This window comes from Dendrobates tinctorius, unplaced genomic scaffold (genome assembly GCF_039654945.1).
Source record: "Dendrobates tinctorius isolate UK_male_01 unplaced genomic scaffold, ASM3965494v1 ptg000358l, whole genome shotgun sequence".
Classification (NCBI taxonomy): domain Eukaryota; kingdom Metazoa; phylum Chordata; class Amphibia; order Anura; family Dendrobatidae; genus Dendrobates; species Dendrobates tinctorius.
Window position 1 is genome coordinate 430,641 of NW_027362024.1, and position 23,976 is coordinate 454,616.

The following is a 23,976-nucleotide window of genomic DNA, read 5'->3' on the forward strand; positions in this document are numbered from 1 at the left end:
CAGGTTAATATGATCAATGCATACGTAGTACGACTGACCAAGAAGCAAGCGTGCATGAAAAACTTATGCACCTTACCTGTCTCCTGCCCAACTGCATTGTCTAACTGCAAAACACTTTATCCTGTTGCACTTAATCTGTTGCACGCGTAAGCCCGCACGCGTGCTATCCCAGCCAGAGCTAAATATATATGAAATGAAATGTCTGCTAGCTTCAGCCACCAAAAGGCCACAATCAGTAATTAACCAATTAGCACAAGGCCAGAGCAGGCATTACTATGCAGGGTAAATAACTAACGCTGGACAAGGCCATCAAACTGAGAAAGGGAGAAAAAAAAACAAAAAAAAAAAAACACCTTTCTACACTTCAAAGCAGAAACCAAATAGATAAAAAATAAAGACCCACCACAGGAGTGATGGAATGAAATACCATAAAAATATCTGGCACTATATGATGCAGTTCACACTTGTCAGACAGCATACATGGATGATGGAATGAAATACCATAAAAATATCTGGCACTATATGATGCAGTTCACACTTGTCAGACAGCATACATGGATGATGGAATGAAATACCTGTGTGAAGAAGAGAAGAGAGGAACATCAGCTTCAATGCATTGTCTAACTGCAAAACACTTTATCCTGTTGCACTTAATCTGTTGCACGCGTAAGCCCGTTTTTATCTATCTACCTATTTTACATTGGAAAATAGGTAGATAGATAAATGGTCCATACACCCATAGATGAATTCCCAGAGGGGTGTCATTTCCCAAATGGGGTCACTTCAGGGGGGATTGTATTGCTCTGGCACTTAGCGTCTCTACAAAGTGCCACAACAGCAGAATCCCCCCTGAAGTGACCCCATTTGGGAAATGACACCCCTCTGGGAATTCATCTATGGGTGTATGGACCATTTATCTATCTACCTATTTTCCAATGTAAAATCTGGGGCTTATACAACATCTTAGTGGTAAAAATGTACCATATTTTTCTCACTATAAGACCCACTTTTTCCCAAAAAATATTTGTGGGAAATAGGGGTGAGTCTTATAGTCAGAATATACTTACAAATGCTGTGGTGGTGGCGCTCTGTGCTGCGTGGAGGGCTCCGCCGGCATTTTGTCAAAACCCGGAGACCCCCGCAGTTCCATTACTGTGATTCGGTGGTCTCTGGAAAAATGGCCGCTGTGGGCGGCGCATGCTCAGATTCAGATTTCGTCCCGAGATCTCGTTGCTGCTATCTCAATCTGAGCATGCGCCGCTCCCAGCTGCCGTTTTCCAGGAGGCCACCGCATCGCAGCAGTAGAGTTGTAGGGGCCTCTGGCTTTGACAAAATGGCGGTGGACACCCCCACGCAGCAGAGTGCTGCCGCCGCCCCAAGCACAGAGCGCTGCCGCCGCCCCAGCACGGAGTGTTGCCGCCACCTCAGCACAGAGCGCTGCCGCTGCCCCAGGTAGAGTGCTGCCGCCCCAGCACAGAGCACCACTGCCACACCAGCTTGGGATGGGATTTTCCCGAGGCCACCGCACCAGCCTGGACCACCAAACAATGTCTGTGACCACTCTTGCACCTGTGGTGATCCCCCCCGATAAGATGAATTCGGACTGTAAGTCGGACCCCCATTTGGTATAATTTTTCCCCTATTTTCCTTTTAAAAATTTCGGGTGCGTCTTATAGTCTGAAAAATACAGTAATTATTTTTTCTTCACTGCCCAATGGTATAATTTTCTATGGAACAGCTGTGGGGTCAGTATGCTCACTGCACCACTAGAAGAATTCATTCAGGGAAGTATTTGGTAAAATGCAGTCACTTTTGGGGCTTATGCTGTTCTGGCACCTCAGGGGCTCTGACAATGTGACATGTCACCCGCAAACAATTCCAGCAAAATCTGCTCTCCAATATGGCGCGCCTTCCCTTCCAAGCTCTGCCATGCGTCCAAACAGTAGTATTCTCCCACATGTGGGGTATCGGCGAGCTCAGGAGAAATTGCACAACAAACTGTTATGGATCAATTTCTCCTGTTCCCCTTATGAAAATGCAAAATATGGAGCTAAAAAGATTTGAGAAAAATGTTATTTTTTTATTTCCACGGCTCTACGTTATAAACTTCTGTGAAGCACCTGTGGGTCCAAGGTGCTCAATACACATCTGGATAAGTTCCCTAAGGGATCTAGTTCCCAAAATGGTGACACTTGTTGGGGGTTTTCACTGTTTAGGCACATCAGGGGCTCTCCAAACGCGACATGGCAACCGCTAATTATTCCAACATATTTTACATTCAAAAAGTCAAATGCTGCGCCTTCCCTTCCGAGCCCTGCCGTGCACCCAAACAGTAGATTTCCCCCACATATGGGGTATCGGAACGCTCAGGAGAAATTGCAAAACAAAATGTATAGTCCATTTTCTCCTGCTACCCTTGTGAAAGTAAAAAAAATTAGGTATAAAGGAAAATTTTGTGAAAGAAAAGTAAATATTTATTTTTTCCTTCCACATTCCATTCATTCCTGTGAAGCCCCTGAAGGGTTAATAAACTTCTTGAATGTGGTTTTGAGCTCCTTGAGGGGTGCAGTTTTTACAATGGTGTCACTTTTGGGTATTTTCAGTCATATTGACCCCTCAAACTCACTTCAAATATTAGGTGCTCCCTAAAAAAATGGTTTTGTAAATTTTGATGTAAAAATGAGAAATCGCTGGTAAACTTTTAACCCTTATAACTTCCTAATGAAAAAAAATTGATATAGTTGATATAGAGGCTACTGCGCAGGCGCCACCATCACCGGTGACATTGTGCTGGATGTAATTTTTTTCTAAGCCTCACAATAGCCACAATATTATAGGCATTATCACCAATAATATCAATGCTATTATATGCATTATGTAATAATGGGGGCAGGTCAGTGAGGGGTCAGCGACCTGTCATAAGCCGATACAGATGAATATGTAATCAGAGCACCACATAAAGCCCCACCCACAGCCCCACCCACAGCCCCGCCCTAGAGCACGAGAATCTCATTAACTGAAAACTACAAATACAGATTAAACAGTAAACCAGAGTTGCCCTCATTTATGGTGGACCATTGGAGCTACTATGGATCCTGAGCAGAAGATTAGAGAAAATAATATTGCTCCCCATTTCAGGAGAGATTGTGCAGTAATCTGAATTCCTTAGGATCAGAAACAATGTAATTGGTTGTAAGTTCTATAGAAAAGGGCTTTCACTGCCCAAAGTCATGTGAACAGTTTTGGGTGGAGGAGAATGTTGTGGTCTAGAGGCAAAATGGTGATCATGGTAATACGGCCGGACTACACCACCGATAAAGCAGCCACAGCCGGTGACTGAGAGGAATCTGTGACTTCTCTGCATTCAGTGGTTACTACTCACCTGGGTAGTCATATGTGGGAATCTCCTCTTTACACCACTCATCACCCCTCACATATGTCTCTGTAGTATTAATATGGGTCAGATCTTCACCCTGAAACAAATATTGTAAAAGTCACAGACAGATGGAGAAGTCCCATCTATGATCAGCTCTAATCCTGCCATCTCCACCGTTCTCATTACACAAGTATAAAACATATAATACTGGTGGATAAAACAAGACTGAGCACAAGACCTTCACAGCCGTCTACACATCATAGGGGAGATCTCCTGACACCTTCTCTCCATCTACCTGATGATCCTGAGGAACAGTGGGATCTTCTTGGATACAGTCCTGTGGAAGAAGAGGACGGGGACATCTCTCTGGTGTTGTCCTCTTACTGGATAGATCTGGAGGAAACACATACAGGGACTGAACTCATTCTCTACATACAGATAATTATAGGCCGTGTGTATTTAGTCCTGTCTATTACCTGGAGATGTGAGGGGCTGAGGAACCTCCATTATGACGTCCTTGTACAGATCTCTGTGTCCTTCTAAATACTCCCACTCCTCCATGGAGAAATAGACAGCGACATCCTGACACCTTATAGGAACCTGACACATACAATGATACCGTCATCCCCCGATCCCTTCATAGTGTTACTGTATAATGTCCCAGCATTCCCAGCAGTGTCACCTCTCCAGTCAGCAGCTCAATCATCTTGTAGATGAGTTCTAGGATCTTCTGGTCATTGATGTCCTCATGGATCAGGGGGTGAGGTGGAGGCCCCGTGATTGGGCTCAGGGGTCTTCCCCATCCCTCAGACACAGGGTCCTGACAGCGATCACTAGAGGTCTTCTTCACCACTGTGTAATCCTGGTTATGGAGAGACACATTAATAAATCTCACTACAGACATTTCCAGAGTCCTCACCTCTCCAGTTCTGTCCATCTGTTATTCCCATAGATAAGAATGATGTAATGTGACGTCATCAGAATCTCTCACCTCTCCAGTGAGACGGAAGAGGATCTCTAGGGTGAGGTGTAACATCCTCTCCGCCATCTTGTCTCTGTCCATATCCATCCTTGATGGGGAAATCAGGAAAATTCTCTTCTGTAGAAGATCTTCACTGAGAGGATCCGATATTGTAGAGACCTGAATGAGAAGATGATCCGATGTAACATCATAAGAATCCTGTGTAATAATACAATTACTGGAGATAATAAGGGAAACATATGAGATTTATTATCTTACAGGGTTTAGTTTTCTTCCCTGACATCTACTAATAAAACCTATATATTTAGGCCACAGACAACAAGCAGTTTCCTCCTCGGAGTCGGCAGCTGAACACGTTCTTCATAGACTCATCTTCCATAACGCTAATTCTCGTCTCATTACCGACACTGGAATTGGCATTAGCAATACTGCAGGAGATATTCATTACACGCGACATGAGAAATAACTCCTTCATGATGAGGACGACATCTTCATCTTCTACTGCGGCTCTAGAGACAGATTTGGCCAGAGTCGGTCACTGCCTCCATCCCCACCGGCCGTCTATATGAAGGTTTCCCGTCTTCCCCGCACTGGAATCTTCTCTCCCGTTAGATCTCAGCTCTGAGTCACACACAGAAGTTTGAGGCTTTTCTGGAAGAACAGGACAGGAGAGATCTGAGGCCGATGTCTCCATGTACAGGGTTTCCCCTCGGGATAAGAGGCTTCTCTATCCCTTTCCCCCAATTAGAGGGGACACCTGTGGATATCGGGGTCTTTACCGGCTGCAGCCCTGGGGGGGATTTACTCAGTAACGTGGACGTTGGACAAACGTCACCATCAATTCCCATCAGAGTGAAGGAACATCGCTCCTCTATTCAGCTCTATGGATCCAGGATGAAATCCACTGCGGCCCCTGCAAGAAAAGAGCGAAGTCTGGTGAGACCCCCGAGTCCGGAGATTTCTACAGCTGCTCTGTGCGCACAGGACCTGTGATGAGGTCACAGGAGGGGAGGAGTCAGGGGTCACATGATCAGGGGCCTCAGTGTGGGCAGGACTCTGCTGTGCTGGTTGTCATGGTGCTGGATGAGGGGAAGTTTATGTGTGGGGTCAGGAGGGGTTTACAGGGTGGATGTAGCAGAGCTGTGTGTGTACGAGGTGTACGAGGTGTACGGAGCGGAGCCGTGTGTGTACGAGGTGTACGGAGCGGAGCCGTGTGTGTATGAGGTGTACGGAGCGGAGCCGTGTGTGTACGAGGTGTACGGAGCGGAGCCGTGTGTGTAAGAGGTGTACGGCGCGGAGCCGTGTGTGTACGAGGTGTACGGAGCGGAGCCGTGTGTGTACGAGGTGTACGGAGCGGAGCCCTGTGTGTACGAGGTGTACGGAGCGGAGCCGTGTGTGTACGAGGTGTACGGAGCGGAGCCGTGTGTGTACGAGGTGTACGGAGCGGAGCCCTGTGTGTACGAGGTGTACGGAGCGGAGCCGTGTGTGTACGAGGTGTACGGAGCGGAGCCGCATGTGTACGAGGTGTACGGAGCGGAGCCGTGTGTGTACGAGGTGTACGGAGCGGAGCCGTGTGTGTACGAGGTGTACGGAGCGGAGCCGTGTGTGTAAGAGGTGTACGGCGCGGAGCCGTGTGTGTACGAGGTGTACGGAGCGGAGCCGTGTGTGTACGAGGTGTACGGAGCGGAGCCCTGTGTGTACGAGGTGTACGGAGCGGAGCCGTGTGTGTACGAGGTGTACGGAGCGGAGCCGTGTGTGTACGAGGTGTACGGAGCGGAGCCCTGTGTGTACGAGGTGTACGGAGCGGAGCCGTGTGTGTACGAGGTGTACGGAGCGGAGCCGCATGTGTACGAGGTGTACGGAGCGGAGCCGTGTGTGTACGAGGTGTACGGAGCGGAGCCCTGTGTGTACGAGGTGTACGGAGCGGAGCCATGTGTGTACGAGGTGTACGGAGCGGAGCCGCATGTGTACGAGGTGTACGGAGCGGAGCCCTGTGTGTACGAGGTGTACGGAGCGGAGCCGCATGTGTACGAGGTGTACGGAGCGGAGCCGTGTGTGTACGAGGTGTACGGAGCGGAGCCCTGTGTGTACGAGGTGTACGGAGCGGAGCCATGTGTGTACGAGGTGTACGGAGCGGAGCCGTGTGTGTACGAGGTGTACGGAGCGGAGCCGTGTGTGTAAGAGGTGTACGGCGCGGAGCCGTGTGTGTACGAGGTGTATGGAGCGGAGCCGTGTGTACGGGGTGTACGGAGCGGAGCCCTGTGTGTATGAGGTGTATGGAGCAGAGCCCTGTGTGTACGAGGTGTATGGAGCGGAGCCGTGTGTGTACGAGGTGTACGGAGCGGAGCCGTGTGTGTACGAGGTGTACGGAGCGGAGCCGCGTGTGTACGAGGTGTACGGAGCGGAGCCGTGTGTGTACGAGGTGTACGGAGCGGAGCCGTGTGTGTACGAGGTGTACGGAGCGGAGCCCTGTGTGTACGAGGTGTACGGAGCGGAGCCGTGTGTGTACGAGGTGTACGGAGCGGAGCCGTGTGTGTACGAGGTGTACGGAGCGGAGCCGTGTGTGTACGAGGTGTACGGAGCGGAGCCCTGTGTGTACGAGGTGTACGGAGCGGAGCCATGTGTGTACGAGGTGTACGGAGCGGAGCCCTGTGTGTATGAGGTGTACGGAGCGGAGCCGTGTGTGTACGAGGTGTATGGAGCGGAGCCGTGTGTGTACGAGGTGTACGGAGCGGAGCCGTGTGTGTACGAGGTGTACGGAGCGGAGCCCTGTGTGTACGAGGTGTACAGAGCGGAGCCCTGTGTGTACGAGGTGTACGGAGCGGAGCCGTGTGTGTACGAGGTGTACGGAGCGGAGCCGTGTGTGTACGGAACGGAGCCGCGTGTGTACGGGGTGTGCGGAGCGAAGCCGCGTGTGCACAAGGTGTACGGAGTGGAGCCGCGTGTGCACAAGGTGTACGGAGTGGAGCCGCGTGTGTATGAGGTGTACGGAGCGGAGCCGTGTGTGTACGGAGCGGAGCCGTGTGTGTACGAGGTGTACGGAGCTGAGCCGCGTGTGTATGAGGTGTACGGAGCGGAGCCGTGTGTGTATGAGGTGTACGGAGCGGAGCCGTGTGTGTATGAGGTGTACGGAGCGGAGCCGTGTGTGTACGAGGTGTACAGAGCGGAGCCGTGTGTGTACGAGGTGTACGGAGCGGAGCCGTGTGTGTACGAGGTGTACGGAGCGGAGCCCTGTGTGTACGAGGTGTACGGAGCAGAGCCGTGTGTGTATGAGGTGTAAGGAGCGGAGCCGTGTGTGTATGAGGTGTACGGAGCGGAGCCGTGTGTGTACGAGGTGTACGGAGCAGAGCCGTGTGTGTAAGAGGTGTAAGGAGCGGAGCCGTGTGTGTACGAGGTGTACGGAGCGGAGCCGTGTGTGTACGAGGTGTACGGAGCGGAGCCGTGTGTGTACGAGGTGTACGGAGAGGAGCCGGGTGTATACGAGGTGTACGGAGCGGAGCCGCGTGTGCACGAGGTGTACGGAGCGGAGCCGCGTGTGTACGAGGTGTACGGAGCGGAGCCGCGTGTGTACGATGTGTACGGAGCGGAGCCGTGTGTGTATGAGGTGTAAGGAGCAGAGCCGTGTGTGTACGAGGTGTACGGAGCGGAGCCGTGTGTGTACGACGTGTACGGAGCGGAGCCGTGTGTGTATGAGGTGTACGGAGTGGAGCCGTGTGTGTACGAGGTGTACGGAGCGGAGCCGTGTGTGTACGAGGTGTACGGAGCGGAGCCGTGTGTGTACGGAACGGAGCCGCGTGTGTACGGGGTGTGCGGAGCGAAGCTGCGTGTGCACAAGGTGTACGGAGTGGAGCCGCGTGTGCACAAGGTGTACGGAGTGGAGCCGCGTATGTATGAGGTGTACGGAGCGGAGCCGTGTGTGTGCAAGGTGTACGGAGCGGAGCCGTGTGTGTACGAGGTGTACGGAGCTGAGCCGCGTGTGTATGAGGTGTACGGAGCGGAGCCGTGTGTGTATGAGGTGTACGGAGCGGAGCCGTGTGTGTACGAGGTGTACGGAGCGGAGCCGTGTGTGTACGAGGTGTACGGAGTGGAGCCGTGTGTGTACGAGATGTACCGAGCAGAGCTGTGTGTGTACGAGGTGTACTCCCAGCTTCGGTCGCAGACGCCTCTGTGTATGCTGTATACACCCGTATACCCCAGCTTCGGTCTCAGACCCGTGTGTACACTGTATACACCCATATACCCCCAGCTTCGGTTACAGACCCCTCTGTATGCTGTATACACCCGTATAACCCCAACTTCAGTTGCAGACCCCTCTGTATGCTGTATACACCTGTATTCCCCAGCTTCGGTCGCAGACCCCTAAGTGTGCTCTTTATACACCCGTATACCTCTAGCTTCGGTCGCAGACGCCTCTGTGCACACTGTATACACCCGTATACCCCCAGCTTCGGTCACAGACCCCATGTCTCTCACACTGTATACACCCGTATACCCCCAGCTTCAGTCTCAGAACCCTGTGTGTATGCTGCATACAACTGTATACCCCCAGCTTCTGTCACAGACCCCTCTGCGAACTCTGTATACACCCGTATGCCACCAACTTCGGTCGCAGACCACTCTGTACGCTGTATACACCTGTATACCCCCAGCTTCGGTCACAGACCCCTGTGTTCACTGTATACACCTGTAAATCCCCAGCTTGGGTCGCAGACTCCTGTGTACGCTGTATACACCTGTATACCCCCAGCTTTGGTCACAGACCCCCCTGTGTGCGCTGTATACACCCGTATACCCCCAGCTTCAGTCGCAGACCCCTCTGTGTACTCTGTATACACCCGTATACCCCCAGCTTTGGTCACAGATCCCCCTATGTACGCTGTATGCACCCGTATAGCCCCAGCTTCGGTCATAGACCCCTCCGTGTATGCTGTATACACCCGTATACCCCCAGCTTCAGTCACAGACCCCCCTGTGTATGCTGTATACACCCGTATATCCCCAGCTTCGGTCGTAGACCCCTGTATACGCTGTATACACCCCTTTACCCCCAGCTTCGGTCACAGACCCTGCATCTCTCACACTGTAGAACAGACGCCGGACACACACGGTAAAACTGCGGTCGTCGGTCTCTCATCTCTCGCACTTATACTGATAACATAAGATGGAGTCAGACGAACCCTCCTACAAAACGTGAGAACAAAGTCATTACTACAGGACTGTGTGAGAAAGGGATTTATTCTACAAGAAACGCTGGGGCCACAAATGAGAATAACATAATGTCGTTCATCTTCTCTTTCACCATAGATATTGGCAATGAGGGCGACTTCCACTTTGCCGCAATATGGATTTTAGTGGCCATACATAAGTAGTTTACTAGCTTCTGAAAGCTTTCTGGAAGCCGGGAAGTCCTGGTTCTCAGTAAAAGGGTAGAAGGTTCCAGATCAACTGGTCCACCATACATCTGTGCTATCAGACGCTTCACCTTCTCCCAAAGACCAGAAACCTCCATGCAAGACCACCAAATATGTCTCATGTCACCAGATATCCAACAGCCCCTAAAACAGTCTCCCGAGATTTTAGGAAAAATGCTGTGAATTTTTTCCAGTACATAATAGACTCTGTGCAATAGTTTTAAGGAGGTCTCAACAAGGGAAGTCTGGTGACTACCTTCTGATAGGGTGTCACAGCTACGATACCATTCATCAATTGTCTATTCAAACCCCAGATCCTCCTCCCACTGTAACATACTGTATACTTCAATTTTTTATCATTTTGTCGAGAATTTATAGCATAGTAGATCAATGAGATCGTTCCCCTGCCCAAAGGGTCATTTAGACATTAATTTTCAAAACTGGTTGCCCTGAGAGTAGTACCGCTCGGGAGGATCTGCTTTGCAAAGTGGAAGATCTGGTTCAAGCGCATTACCTCCCTAACTGGAGGGTCACATTTTTGAACAAATTCCTGTCTATCAAGTAAGATATTAAATGGGGAACACAAATGTTGAAGTATATGAATACCTTTCAGCTTCCACCAAGAAAACATTTGTGGTTCAAGGCCAGGCAGGAACATGGGGTTTTGTAATATAGCTGTCAGGGGAGAAGGGATTGATTGTAAGTTATATTGAAACCGGACTTTCCTCCAAAGAAGCAACGAGTGGACTGTAAAAGGAGCCACATTCATTAACCCCTGTAGAAGTCGGTCTGTGGTCCACATTAGGCCTGATAAAGAGAATGGTTTGGAGAGAAATGATTCCAGAATAACCCATCTCGGACTATTGGGATATGAACACGCACTTATTAATGGAGCAATCTGTGCCGACTTGTAATAAAGTGTAAAATTAGGGAGGGATAAACCCCCTTCTTTTCTGTGACGGAACATACGTTTTTGCACAATTCTGGGTTGTTTTCCGAGCCAAAGAAACTTAGACATCACAGAGTGTAAATGAGTGATCGTTCTGGCTGGTACCATAATTGGGAGGGACCTAAATAGATGTAAGAAGCGAGGCAGTGACACCATTTTTAATGCATGTATTCTGCCGGGCCAGGGTAACTTTGAGGAAGCCCATCTATCCAGGTCCCTCTGGAAGTTTTGGATCAGTGGAGTGTAATTCCACCTAAACAGAGGTGACCTGTTGGCTGTTAAGTTGATACCCAGATATGTTAGATAATGTTCTTTGTGTATAAACCCAAAATGGGAGGCTATATTAGTTTGCTCTTAGGAAAATTTACAAACAATGCTTCGGATTTATCAATGTTCATCTTTAACCCTGAGATCTTCTCAAATTTGTGAAGGAGAGAAAACAAGTGAGGGAGTGTAGTGTGGGGACTTATTAATGTTAGCAGGAGATCATCTGCAAAGAGGCTGACTTTATATTGGTCTCCCATATTCTCAGGGCCCAGGATATTCTGATCTCTCCTTATTGCTTCCGCAATGGGTTCCATTGTAAGTGCAAAAAGATCTGGAGATAGAGGACAGCCCTGCCTGGTACCCTCTGAATATTAATTGGAGGGTGATGTGGTGACGGGAGTTTTACATAAGCGATAGGGCTATCATATAACAATTGGAGGCACTTTATAAGTTTAGGGGAGAATCCGACTTCCGATAGAACCGTAAAGAGATACGTCCAGGACGCCGAATCGAAAGCCCTCTCAATATCTAATGCAAGCAGGAGAAGTCGCTTTCGCTGTAGGTTAGTTGTATGAATAATATTTAACGCTCTCCTAATATTATCTGGGGCCTGTCGCGCTGGTATAAAACCAACCTGATCCCGATGGATGAGGTGAGGGAGGATTTTATTGATCCTGTCACAATGGATGTAAAGATTTTGAAGTCAATGTATAAGAGGGATATAGGTCTATAATTTGTTGTGAGATGATCTCTCTTAGGATTAGGGATTACGGTTACATGCACCACGTAGAGCTCAGGGGGCAGCTGTGCGCCATTTAGTAGTGAATTACAGAGGTTTTTATATGTGGTGTCAGCACATCGCTGCATTTTTTATCATATATTGCTGTAAGACCATCCGGCCCCGGGGCCTTTCCTCTTTTTAGTTTTTTGATTGTTGAAACTATTTCCTCCTCAGAGATGTGTAAATGGAGTTGTTGTGCCGCGGACTCAGTCAGGTTAGGTAGATGTAGTGTGTGAAGGAATGACTCCAGTAGTGAGGGGGGGTGATTGTGGGGGCGAATACAAACTCTGGGGGTATTCATTATAAGTGCTATACATGACATCGGGGTGGGCTGAGGTCTGACCCTTAGGGTCTTTTATAGAGGAGATTATATGCAGTGACTCTCTCATTCTGAGCTTACGAGCGGCATCTTATTAGGCTTATTGGCATGGTGATAAAACGCGGCTTTACTCCAAGTTAGCGCCTCTCCGTTCTGGTGGTGAGAATGGCGTCTAATTGTCATTTCATATCTTGTATTTGTGTAGATAAGTATAGGGGTGAAGAGCGCTGATTGGCCAATTCTGACTTCTGCAGTTTCTCCTCCAGTCTGGGCTGTAATTCAGACCTTTCTTCTTCCTGTCGGCCGATAACTTATCACAGAACCGGGAATAGATTTTCTGTGCGCGAGTCACATTGCTCCAAGTGAGGCCTCCTCCGCTGTGTGAGTTTAGGGGAAATTTGTTATATCTTCTCTTATAGCGGTTACATTAGAGATTTGGGCATTTTAGCTCCTGGTGTGGAGTCGATAGCACAATCATATGCCGCCATATAGTAGACGGCCGGTAACTGGTGATAATTCCCTCCTGTGTGGGGTCTATTTCCCTCCAGAGAAATCACACGTTACATTCCACACATAACACTGTGTAGAGAAGGCGGCGCGGGGTAATTGTGCCAGTAGTGAGGGGCAAATAATGGCGGGAATGTCACTGACTGAGGAGAAGGCTCCATGGAGGTCTGCACTCCGGAGATCATGTGACCCCTGACTCCTCCCCTCCTGTGACCTCATCACAGGTCCTGTGCACAGAGCAGCCATATATGTGGAGTGCGGCTCTGCAGGTTAGTGATGGGCAGTCCGGCTCTTCTGGCTCCTTTCCCCACTTTTCTCCCTCCTGTCCCTTCACTATAAAGCCTGGGCCTCATTATACAGCTGTACAGGGGTCTAGTGAAGGCTTTTTAGCCCTTTCCTCAGACTGTAGCTCCTGGGAACAGACCCTCACTCCTGTCCCTTCACTATAAAGCCTGGGCCTCATTATACAGCTGTACAGGGGTCTAGTGAAGGCTTTTTAGCCCTTTCCTCAGACTGTAGCTCCTAGGAACAGACCCTCACTCCTGTCCCTTCACTATAAAGCCTGGGCCTCATTATACAGCTGTACAGTGGACTAGTGAAGGCTTTTTAGCCCTTTCCTCAGACTGTAGCTCCTGGGCACAGGTCCTCACTCCTGTCCCTTCACTATAAAGCCTGAGTCTCATTATACAGCTGTACAGGGGACTAGTGAAGGCTTTTTAGCCCTTTCCTCAGACTGTAGCTCCTAGGCACAGGTCCTCACTCCTGTCCCTTCACTATAAAGCCTGGACCTCATTATACAGCTGTACAGGGGTCTAGTGAAGGCTTTTTAGCCCTTTCCTCAGACTGTAGCTCCTGGGCACAGGTCCTCACTCCTGTCCCTTCACTATAAAGCCTGGGCCTCAATATACAGCTGTACAGGGGTCTAGTGCAGGCTTTTTAGCCCTTTCCTCAGACTGAAGCTCCTGGGATCAGGCCCTCACTCCTGTCCCTTCACTATAAAGCCTGAGCCTCATTATACAGCTGTACAGGGGACTAGTGAAGGCTTTTTAGCCCTTTCCTCAGACTGTAGCTCCTGGGAACAGGCCCTCCTGTCCCTTCACTACAAAGCCTGGGCCTCATTATACAGCTGTACAGGGGTCTAGTGAAGGCTTTTTATCCCTTTCCTCAGACTGTAGCTCCTGGGATCAGGCCCTCACTCCTGTCTCTTCACTATAAAGCCTGGGCCTCATTATACAGCTGTACAGGGGTCTAGTGAAGGCTTTTTAGCCCTTTCCTCAGACTGTAGCTCCTGGGAACAGGCCCTCACTCCTGTCCCTTCACTATAAAGCCTGAGTCTAATTATACAGCTGTACAGGGGACTAGTGAAGGCTTTTTAGCCCTTTCCTCAGACTGTAGCTCCTGGGCACAGGCCCTCACTCCTGTCCCTTCACTATAAAGCCTGGGCCTCATTATACAGCTGTACAGGGGTCTAGTGAAGGCTTTTTAGCCCTTTCCTCAGACTGTAGCTCCTGGGCACAGGTCCTCACTCCTGACCCTTCACTATAAAGCCTGGGCCTCATTATACAGCTGTACAGGGGTCTAATGAAGGCTTTTTAGCCCTTTCCTCAGACTGTAGCTCCTGGGAACAGGCCCTCACTCCTGTCCCTTCACTATAAAGCCTGGCCTCATTATACAGCTGTACAGGGGTCTAGTGAAGGCTTTTTAGTACTTTCCTCAGACTGTAGTTCCGAGGAACAGGCCCTCACTCCTGTCTCTTCACTATAAAGCCTTGGCCTCGTTATACAGCTGTACAGGGGTCTAGTGAAGGCTTTTTAGCCCTTCCCTCAGACTGTAGCTCCTGGGCACAGGCCCTCACTCCTGTCCCTTCACTATAAAGCCTGGGCCTCATTACACAGCTGTACAGGGGTCTAGTGAAGGCTTTTTAGCCCTTTCCTCAGTCTGTAGCTCCTGGGAACAGGCCCTCACTCCTGTCACTTCACTTTAAAGCCTGGGCCTCATTATACAGCTGTACAGTGGTCTAGTGAAGGCTTTTTAGCACTTTCCTCAGACTGTAGCTCCTGGGAACAGGCCCTCACTCCTGTCCCTTCACTATAAAGCCTGGGCCTCATTGTACAGCTGTACAGGTGTCTAGTGAAGGTTCTTTACTCCTTTCCTCAGACTGTAGCTCCTGGGATCAGGCCCTCACTCCTGTCCCTTCACTATAAAGCCTGGGCCTCATTATACAGCTGTACAGGGGTCTAGTGAAGGCTTTTTAGCCCTTTCCTCAGACTGTAGCTCCTGGGAACAGGCCCTCACTCCTGTCCCTTCACTATAAAGCCTGGGCCTCATTATACAGCTGTACAGGGTCTAGTGAAGGCTTTTTAGCCCTTTCCTCAGACTGAAGCTCCTTGGATCAGGCCCTCACTCCTGTCCCTCCACTATAAAGCCTGAGCCTCATTATACAGCTGTACAGGGGACTAGTGAAGGCTTTTTAGCCCTTTCCTCAGATTGTAGCTCCTGGGAACAGGCCCTCACTCCTGTCCCTTCACTATAAAGCCTGGGCCTCATTATACAGCTGTACAGGGGTCTAGTGAAGGCTCTTTACTCCTTTCCTCAGACTGTAGCTCCTGGGATCAGGCCCTCACTCCTGTCCCTTCACTAAAAAGCCTGGGCCTCATTATACAGCTGTACAGGGGTCTAGTGAGGACTTTTTAGCCCTTTCCTCAGACTGAAGCTCCTGGGATCAGGCCCTCACTCCTGTCCCTTCACTATAAAGCCTGAGCCTCATTATACAGCTGTACAGGGCTCTAGTGAAGGCTTTTTAGCCCTTTCCTCAGACTGTAGCTCCTGGGAACAGGCCCTCACTCCTGTCCCTTCACTATAAAGCCTGGGCCTCATTATACAGCTGTACAGGGGTCTAGTGAAGGCTTTTTAGCCCTTTCCTCCTACTGTAGCTCCTGGGCACAGGCCCTCACTCCTGACCCTTCACTATAAAGCCTGGGCCTCATTATACAGCTGTACAGGGGTCTAGTTAAGGCTTTTTAGCCCTTTCCTCAGACTGTAGCTCCTGGGAACAGGCCCTCATTCCTGTCCCTTCACTATAAAGCCTGGCCTCATTATACAGCTGTACAGGGGTCTAGTGAAGGCTTTTTAGTCCTTTCCTCAGACTGTAGCTCCTGGGAACAGGCCCTCACTCCTGTCCCTTCACTATAAAGCCTGGCCTCATTATACAGAAGTACAAGGGTCTAGTGAAGGCTTTTTAGTCCTTTCCTCAGACTGTAGCTCCTGGGAACAGGCCCTCACTCCTGTCCCTTCACTATAAAGCCTGGGCCTCATTATACAGCTGTACAGGGGTCTAGTGAAGGCTTTTTAGCCCTTTCCTCAGACTGTAGCTCCTGGGAACAGGCCCTCACTCCTGTCCCTTCACTATAAAGCCTGGGCCTCATTATACAGCTGTACAGGGGTCTAGTGAGGGCTTTTTAGCCCTTTCCTCAGACTGAAGCTCCTGGGATCAGGCCCTCACTCCTGTCCCTTCACTATAAAGCCTGAGCCTCATTATACAGCTGTACAGGGCTCTAGTGAAGGCTTTTTAGCCCTTTCCTCAGACTGTAGCTCCTGGGATCAGGCCCTCACTCCTGTCCCTTCACTATAAAGCCTGGGCCTCATTATACAGCTGTACAGGGGTCAAGTGAAGGCTTTTTAGCCCTTTCCTCAGACTGTAGCTCCTGGGAACAGGCCCTCACTCCTGACCCTTCACTATAAAGCCTGGGCCTCATTATACAGCTGTACAGGGGTCTAGTGAAGGCTTTTTAGCCCTTTCCTCAGACTGTAGCTCCTGGGAACAGGCCCTCACTCCTGTCCCTTCACTATAAAGCTTGGCCTCATTATACAGCTGTACAGGGGTCTAGTGAAGGCTTTTTAGTCCTTTCCTCAGACTGTACCTCCTGGGAACAGGCCCTCACTCCTGTCCCTTCACTATAAAGCCTGGCCTCATTATACTGCTGTACAGGGGTCTAGTGAAGGCTTTTTAGTACTTTCCTCAGACTGTAGTTCCGAGGAACAGGCCCTCACTCCTGTCCCTTCACTATAAAGCTTGGCCTCATTATACAGCTGTACAGGGGTCTAGTGAAGGCTTTTTAGTCCTTTCCTCAGACTGTACCTCCTGGGAACAGGCCCTCACTCCTGTCCCTTCACTATAAAGCCTGGCCTCATTATACAGCTGTACAGGGGTCTAGTGAAGGCTTTTTAGTACTTTCCTCAGACTGTAGTTCCGAGGAACAGGCCCTCACTCCTGTCTCTTCACTATAAAGCCTTGGCCTCGTTATACAGCTGTACAGGGGTCTAGTGAAGGCTTTTTAGCCCTTCCCTCAGACTGTAGCTCCTGGGCACAGGCCCTCACTCCTGTCCCTTCACTATAAAGCCTGGGCCTCATTACACAGCTGTACAGGGGTCTAGTGAAGGCTTTTTAGCCCTTTCCTCAGTCTGTAGCTCCTGGGAACAGGCCCTCACTCCTGTCACTTCACTTTAAAGCCTGGGCCTCATTATACAGCTGTACAGTGGTCTAGTGAAGGCTTTTTAGCACTTTCCTCAGACTGTAGCTCCTGGGAACAGGCCCTCACTCCTGTCCCTTCACTATAAAGCCTGGGCCTCATTGTACAGCTGTACAGGTGTCTAGTGAAGGTTCTTTACTCCTTTCCTCAGACTGTAGCTCCTGGGATCAGGCCCTCACTCCTGTCCCTTCACTATAAAGCCTGGGCCTCATTATACAGCTGTACAGGGGTCTAGTGAAGGCTTTTTAGCCCTTTCCTCAGACTGTAGCTCCTGGGAACAGGCCCTCACTCCTGTCCCTTCACTATAAAGCCTGGGCCTCATTATACAGCTGTACAGGGTCTAGTGAAGGCTTTTTAGCCCTTTCCTCAGACTGAAGCTCCTTGGATCAGGCCCTCACTCCTGTCCCTCCACTATAAAGCCTGAGCCTCATTATACAGCTGTACAGGGGACTAGTGAAGGCTTTTTAGCCCTTTCCTCAGATTGTAGCTCCTGGGAACAGGCCCTCACTCCTGTCCCTTCACTATAAAGCCTGGGCCTCATTATACAGCTGTACAGGGGTCTAGTGAAGGCTCTTTACTCCTTTCCTCAGACTGTAGCTCCTGGGATCAGGCCCTCACTCCTGTCCCTTCACTAAAAAGCCTGGGCCTCATTATACAGCTGTACAGGGGTCTAGTGAGGACTTTTTAGCCCTTTCCTCAGACTGAAGCTCCTGGGATCAGGCCCTCACTCCTGTCCCTTCACTATAAAGCCTGAGCCTCATTATACAGCTGTACAGGGCTCTAGTGAAGGCTTTTTAGCCCTTTCCTCAGACTGTAGCTCCTGGGAACAGGCCCTCACTCCTGTCCCTTCACTATAAAGCCTGGGCCTCATTATACAGCTGTACAGGGGTCTAGTGAAGGCTTTTTAGCCCTTTCCTCCTACTGTAGCTCCTGGGCACAGGCCCTCACTCCTGACCCTTCACTATAAAGCCTGGGCCTCATTATACAGCTGTACAGGGGTCTAGTTAAGGCTTTTTAGCCCTTTCCTCAGACTGTAGCTCCTGGGAACAGGCCCTCATTCCTGTCCCTTCACTATAAAGCCTGGCCTCATTATACAGCTGTACAGGGGTCTAGTGAAGGCTTTTTAGTCCTTTCCTCAGACTGTAGCTCCTGGGAACAGGCCCTCACTCCTGTCCCTTCACTATAAAGCCTGGCCTCATTATACAGAAGTACAAGGGTCTAGTGAAGGCTTTTTAGTCCTTTCCTCAGACTGTAGCTCCTGGGAACAGGCCCTCACTCCTGTCCCTTCACTATAAAGCCTGGGCCTCATTATACAGCTGTACAGGGGTCTAGTGAAGGCTTTTTAGCCCTTTCCTCAGACTGTAGCTCCTGGGAACAGGCCCTCACTCCTGTCCCTTCACTATAAAGCCTGGGCCTCATTATACAGCTGTACAGGGGTCTAGTGAGGGCTTTTTAGCCCTTTCCTCAGACTGAAGCTCCTGGGATCAGGCCCTCACTCCTGTCCCTTCACTATAAAGCCTGAGCCTCATTATACAGCTGTACAGGGCTCTAGTGAAGGCTTTTTAGCCCTTTCCTCAGACTGTAGCTCCTGGGATCAGGCCCTCACTCCTGTCCCTTCACTATAAAGCCTGGGCCTCATTATACAGCTGTACAGGGGTCAAGTGAAGGCTTTTTAGCCCTTTCCTCAGACTGTAGCTCCTGGGAACAGGCCCTCACTCCTGACCCTTCACTATAAAGCCTGGGCCTCATTATACAGCTGTACAGGGGTCTAGTGAAGGCTTTTTAGCCCTTTCCTCAGACTGTAGCTCCTGGGAACAGGCCCTCACTCCTGTCCCTTCACTATAAAGCTTGGCCTCATTATACAGCTGTACAGGGGTCTAGTGAAGGCTTTTTAGTCCTTTCCTCAGACTGTACCTCCTGGGAACAGGCCCTCACTCCTGTCCCTTCACTATAAAGCCTGGCCTCATTATACTGCTGTACAGGGGTCTAGTGAAGGCTTTTTAGTCCTTTCCTCAGACTGTAGCTCCTGGGAACAGGCCCTCACTCCTGTCCCTTCACTATAAAGCCTGGGCCTCATTATACAGCTGTACAGGGGTGTAGTGAAGGCTTTTTAGCCCTTTCCTCAGACTGTAGCTCCTGGGAACAGGCCCTCACTCCTGTCCCTTCACTATAAAGCCTGGGCCTCATTATACAGCTGTACAGGGGTGTAGTGAAGGCTTTTTAGCCCTTTCCTCAGACTGTAGCTCCTGGGAACAGGCCCTCACTCCTGTCCCTTCACTATAAAGCCTGGGCCTCATTATACAGCTGTACAGGGGTGTAGTGAAGGCTTTTTAGCCCTTTCCTCAGACTGTAGCTCCTGGGAACAGGCCCTCACTCCTGTCCCTTCACTATAAAGCCTGGGCCTCATTATACAGCTGTACAGGGGTGTAGTGAAGGCTTTTTAGCCCTTTCCTCAGACTGTAGCTCCTGGGAACAGGCCCTCACTCCTGTCCCTTCACTATAAAGCCTGGGCCTCATTATACAGCTGTACAGGGGTGTAGTGAAGGCTTTTTAGCCCTTTCCTCAGACTGTAGCTCCTGGGAACAGGCCCTCACTCCTGTCCCCTCACTATAAAGCCTGGGCCTCATTATACAGCTGTACAGGGGTATAGTGAAGGCTTTTTAGCCCTTTCCTCAGACTGTAGCTCCTGGTCACCATGTGATCTCACCATAACCCTAACAAGCTAATTAAGGTGTGAAACTTTGATCAAAATTATCTCAGTACACAAATCTCCAAGGGTGCCCAAAGTTTTGCTTCGCCCCTTTTTCCTTTTTGCAATTATGAAATTTTAAAAAGTCCATATATATATATATATTTTTTTTTTTATTATTATTTTTGCCTAAAATACAAAGGCCATGTGTCATCTTAGAGGTTCGGCCTTTTAGAGATCATTTCATCTTCTTCTTACTACTGCTCACAATAACGGTCATTTTGACCAGGGGCGCCCACACTTTTACATGCCGCTGTCAATGCTTCGTCCCGCTGGTGCTCAATATTTAATAGGGTCTTACTATTAAACGTAATGAAAAGTTCGGTGAATTTCTTTGAGCTGTTATTACTAGAGATGAGCGAATATCGTCGGAAAAGTTGTTATTGGCTAATATCGCTTACCGAATAGCTGCATCGGGACCCCGGATCCCTGGATCGCTCCTGATAATCAGCTGCATGTGTCGCCCTCCATGCAGGTGCTGTGACTATCACACAGCGCGACACATGCAGCTGATTATCGGGAGTCCTCCAGCACACTGAGTCCTGCACACACTGAGGCCCCTGATCATGTGACCCCTGACTCCTCCCCTCCTGTGACCTCATCACAGGTCCTGTGCACTGCACAGAGCAGTCATATATGTGGTGGACACTCCTGGATCTTCTGCTTTCTGGGCCGGTTCCTCCTGTGAGTCCTATTAACCCTTTCGCTCCCTGTATTCTCCTTTCTGACAGGACAATATCTGAATTCGGACAGTGTGAGAGGAATTTTAGCAATGTGGAAGGAAAAAATGACAATTTTACTTTTTTCCTCATGAAAATGTGACTTTAGCCCCAAAATTGTCAGCGTAACAAATCCTTATTTCCCCACTGTAGTTTGTAGACTCCATATACAGATCCCTTAAGTGTGAAAAGAGCTGAATTCCCCACTTAAGTTATTGCATTTTGGAAATTGCCCCCACTGGGAATTTATCTCCAGGTAAAGGCACAATTGTGTCTCCATGGGGGTTGTGCTCACAGCCCACCATCGTGCGGCCTCCAAAGAAATGCCACCCCGCACCATTACTGACCACTGCCAAACCGGTCATGCTGAAGGATGTGGCAGGCAGCAGATCGCTCTCCACGGCGTCTCCAGACTCTGTCACGTCTGTCACATGTGCTCAGTGTGAACCTGCTTCCATCTGTGAAGAGCACAGGGCGCCAGTGATGAATTTGCCAATCCTGGTGTTCTGTGGCAAATGCCAAGCGTCGTGTACGGTGTTGGGCTGTGAGCACAACCCCCATCTGTGGACGTCGGGACCTCAGACCATCCTCATGGAGTCAGTTTCTAACTGTTTGTGTAGACACATGAACATTTGTGGCCTGCTAAAGATCATTTTGCAGGGCTCTGGCAGTGCTCCTCCTGTTCCTCCTTGCACAAAGGTGGAGGTAGCGGTCCTGCTGCTGGGTTGTTGCCCTCATACGGCCCCCTCCACATCTCCTGTTGTACAGGCCTGTCTCCTGGTAGCACCTCCAGCCTCTGGACACTACGCTGACAGACACAGCAAACCTTCTTGCCACAGCTCACATTGATGTGCCATCCTGGATGAGCTGCACTACCTGAGCCACTTGTGTGGGTTGTAGAGTCCGTCTCATGCTACCACAACTGTGAAAGCACAACCAACATTCAAAAGTGACCAAAACATCAGCCAGAAGCATTGGTACTGAGATGTGGTCTGTGGTCCCCACCTGCTGAACCACTCCTTTATTGAGGGTGTCTTGATAATTGCCAATAATTTCCATCTGTTGTCTATTCCATTTGCACAACAGCATGTGAAATTGATTGTCAATCAGTGTTGCTTCCTAAGTGGACAGTTTGATTTCACAGAAGTTTGATTTACTTGGAGTTATATTCTGTTGTTTAAGTGTTCCCTTTATTTTTTTGAGCAGTGTATATAGATAGAGAGATTTTTTTTCTTTGCGTTGGAGGGTCCAATTCCAGCTATTGCTGTGGGATCTGTGATTTCTATCTACTCCACTGTGTACAGGACAATAGAGTATAATAAAGTAGTTATGGACGAGACGTAACTAACATTGTGCAGTGACTCTGCTTTCCATATAGTGATGGATATTTCTTGTTGCTGAAACTGTGATTTTTTTCCACTTTAAACCTTTTTTAAACTCCTCTGATCAGTGCGATCATACAACATACAAGCCTCTGATGGCTCCGGTGATGCCCTGTACTACTGTAGTGCCGTGTATCATCACTGCCTGTCAGTGTAATACTAACGGCCCCATACACATGAGACCAGAGTTGGCTGAACGGTCATTTGGCAGACGGCGATCTCTCCCGACTCCCCCATACACACAAATATTCCAGCTTTCCTGTGGTCTGTATGAGAGAGTCGCCTCCAGACTCCTCTAGAGGAGGATTATCTACAGGAAGAACAAACGGATTATCCTCTGAAATTCAGGATGCCAGATCCTTCTCTGCCCTGACATCATCTGTCGGGAGGCCCCCAAATACATTATATGGTTGGCCAAACCCCCCGAAATCAGTGCTTTCATGGAGCTTTAGTCTAATGTGTATGGGGGCATTATAAGGTGACTTATTGGACGCTGCCTCTGGCCCGGCCTAATAGACCTTCATACATTGCAGCCCAGACCCCATTATTAGGCATGTAAGTATCGGAGTAACTAAGCCGCCCCATACTATCGAGTACTTGGGGGCGGGGGGCATTCAGCCAAACTCAGTCACACCTTCTTAGATGTCATGTTTGCTTTTCAGGGTTTTTGTTGAAGCCTCATCTGTGCCGTCCCTGCGGTGTACATCTATGTTCTGGGGCCCAAAAAGATTCATTTCTTTTTAATAAATGTTTAACATGTTAACAATTATAAAATGTGTCTTCTGCTTTTTGCTTATTTTTTTCTTCTTACAAGAATTGTTGGAGACAATTTTTCTTTAGAAACTTTTTAACCCCTTAACCCCCAAGGGTGGTTTGCACATTCATGACCAGACCAATTTTTACAATTCTGACCACTGTCCCTTTATGAGGTAATAACTCTGGAACGCTTCCATGGATCCCGGTGATTCTGACACTGTTTTCTTGTGACATATTGTACTTCATGTTTGTGGTAAAATTTAATTCATATAACTTGTGTTTATTTGTGAAAAAAATGGAAATTTGGCGAAAATTTTGAAAATTTCGCAATTTTCCAACTTTGAATTTTTATGCCCTTAAATCACAGAAATACGGCACACAAAATACTTAATGAGTAACATTTCCCACATGTTTACTTTACATCAGCACTATTTGGGAATCAAAATTTTTTTTTGTTAGGAAGTTATAAGGGTTAAAAGCTGACCAGCCATTTCTCATTTTTACAACACCATTTTATTTTTACGGGCCACATCACATTTGAAGTCACTTTGATGGGTCTATATGATAGAAAATACCCAAAAGTGACACCATTCTAAAAACTGCACCCCTCAAGGTGCTCAAAACCACATTCAAGATGTTTATTAACCCTTCAGATGCTTCACAGGAATTTATTGAATATTTAAAAAAAAATGAACATTTAACTTTTTTTCACAAAAAAACTACTTCAGGTCCAATTTTTTTATTTTACCAATGGTAACAGGAGAAATTGGACTGCAAAAGTTATTGTGCAATTTGTCCTGAGCACACTGATACCTGATATGTGGGGAGGAACCACTGTTTCGGCGCATGGCAGACCTCAGAAAGGAAGAACCGCCGTTTGACTTTTTCAATGCAAAATTGGCTGGAATTCAGATCAGACGCCATGTCACGTTTGGAGAGCCCCTGATGTACCTAAACAGTGGAAACCTCCCACAAGTGACCCCATTTTGGAAACTAGACCCCCCAAGGAACTTATCTAGATATGTGGTGAGCACTTTGAACCCCCAAGGGCTTCACAGATGTTTATAAAGTACAGCCGTACAATTAAAAAATCATTTTTCTCGTTCGCCTTATTGAGGGACACAGAGACCATGGGTGTATGCTGCTGCCACTAGGAGGCTGACACTATGCAAAAAAAGGTTAGCTCCTCCTCCGCAGTGTACACCCCACCGACCGGCAGGAATTTCCTCAGTTTAGCTTAGTGTCAGTA

General features: G+C 49.0%; 1 protein-coding gene across 1 annotated transcript in view; it reads right to left on the minus strand.

Annotated features, from left to right (window-relative positions):
- LOC141075491 (uncharacterized) overlaps positions 1–23,976 on the minus strand; it is a 39,432-nt gene that overhangs the window by 14,465 nt on the left and 991 nt on the right. Inside the window, exons 2-5 of the mRNA XM_073562579.1 lie at positions 4,368–4,575; positions 4,059–4,238; positions 3,853–3,976; positions 3,672–3,769 (exon numbers count right to left, since the gene is read on the minus strand). Coding sequence (XP_073418680.1) covers positions 3,672–3,769; positions 3,853–3,976; positions 4,059–4,238; positions 4,368–4,575 — 610 coding nt within the window. The remainder of the gene's footprint in view (positions 1–3,671; positions 3,770–3,852; positions 3,977–4,058; positions 4,239–4,367; positions 4,576–23,976) is intronic.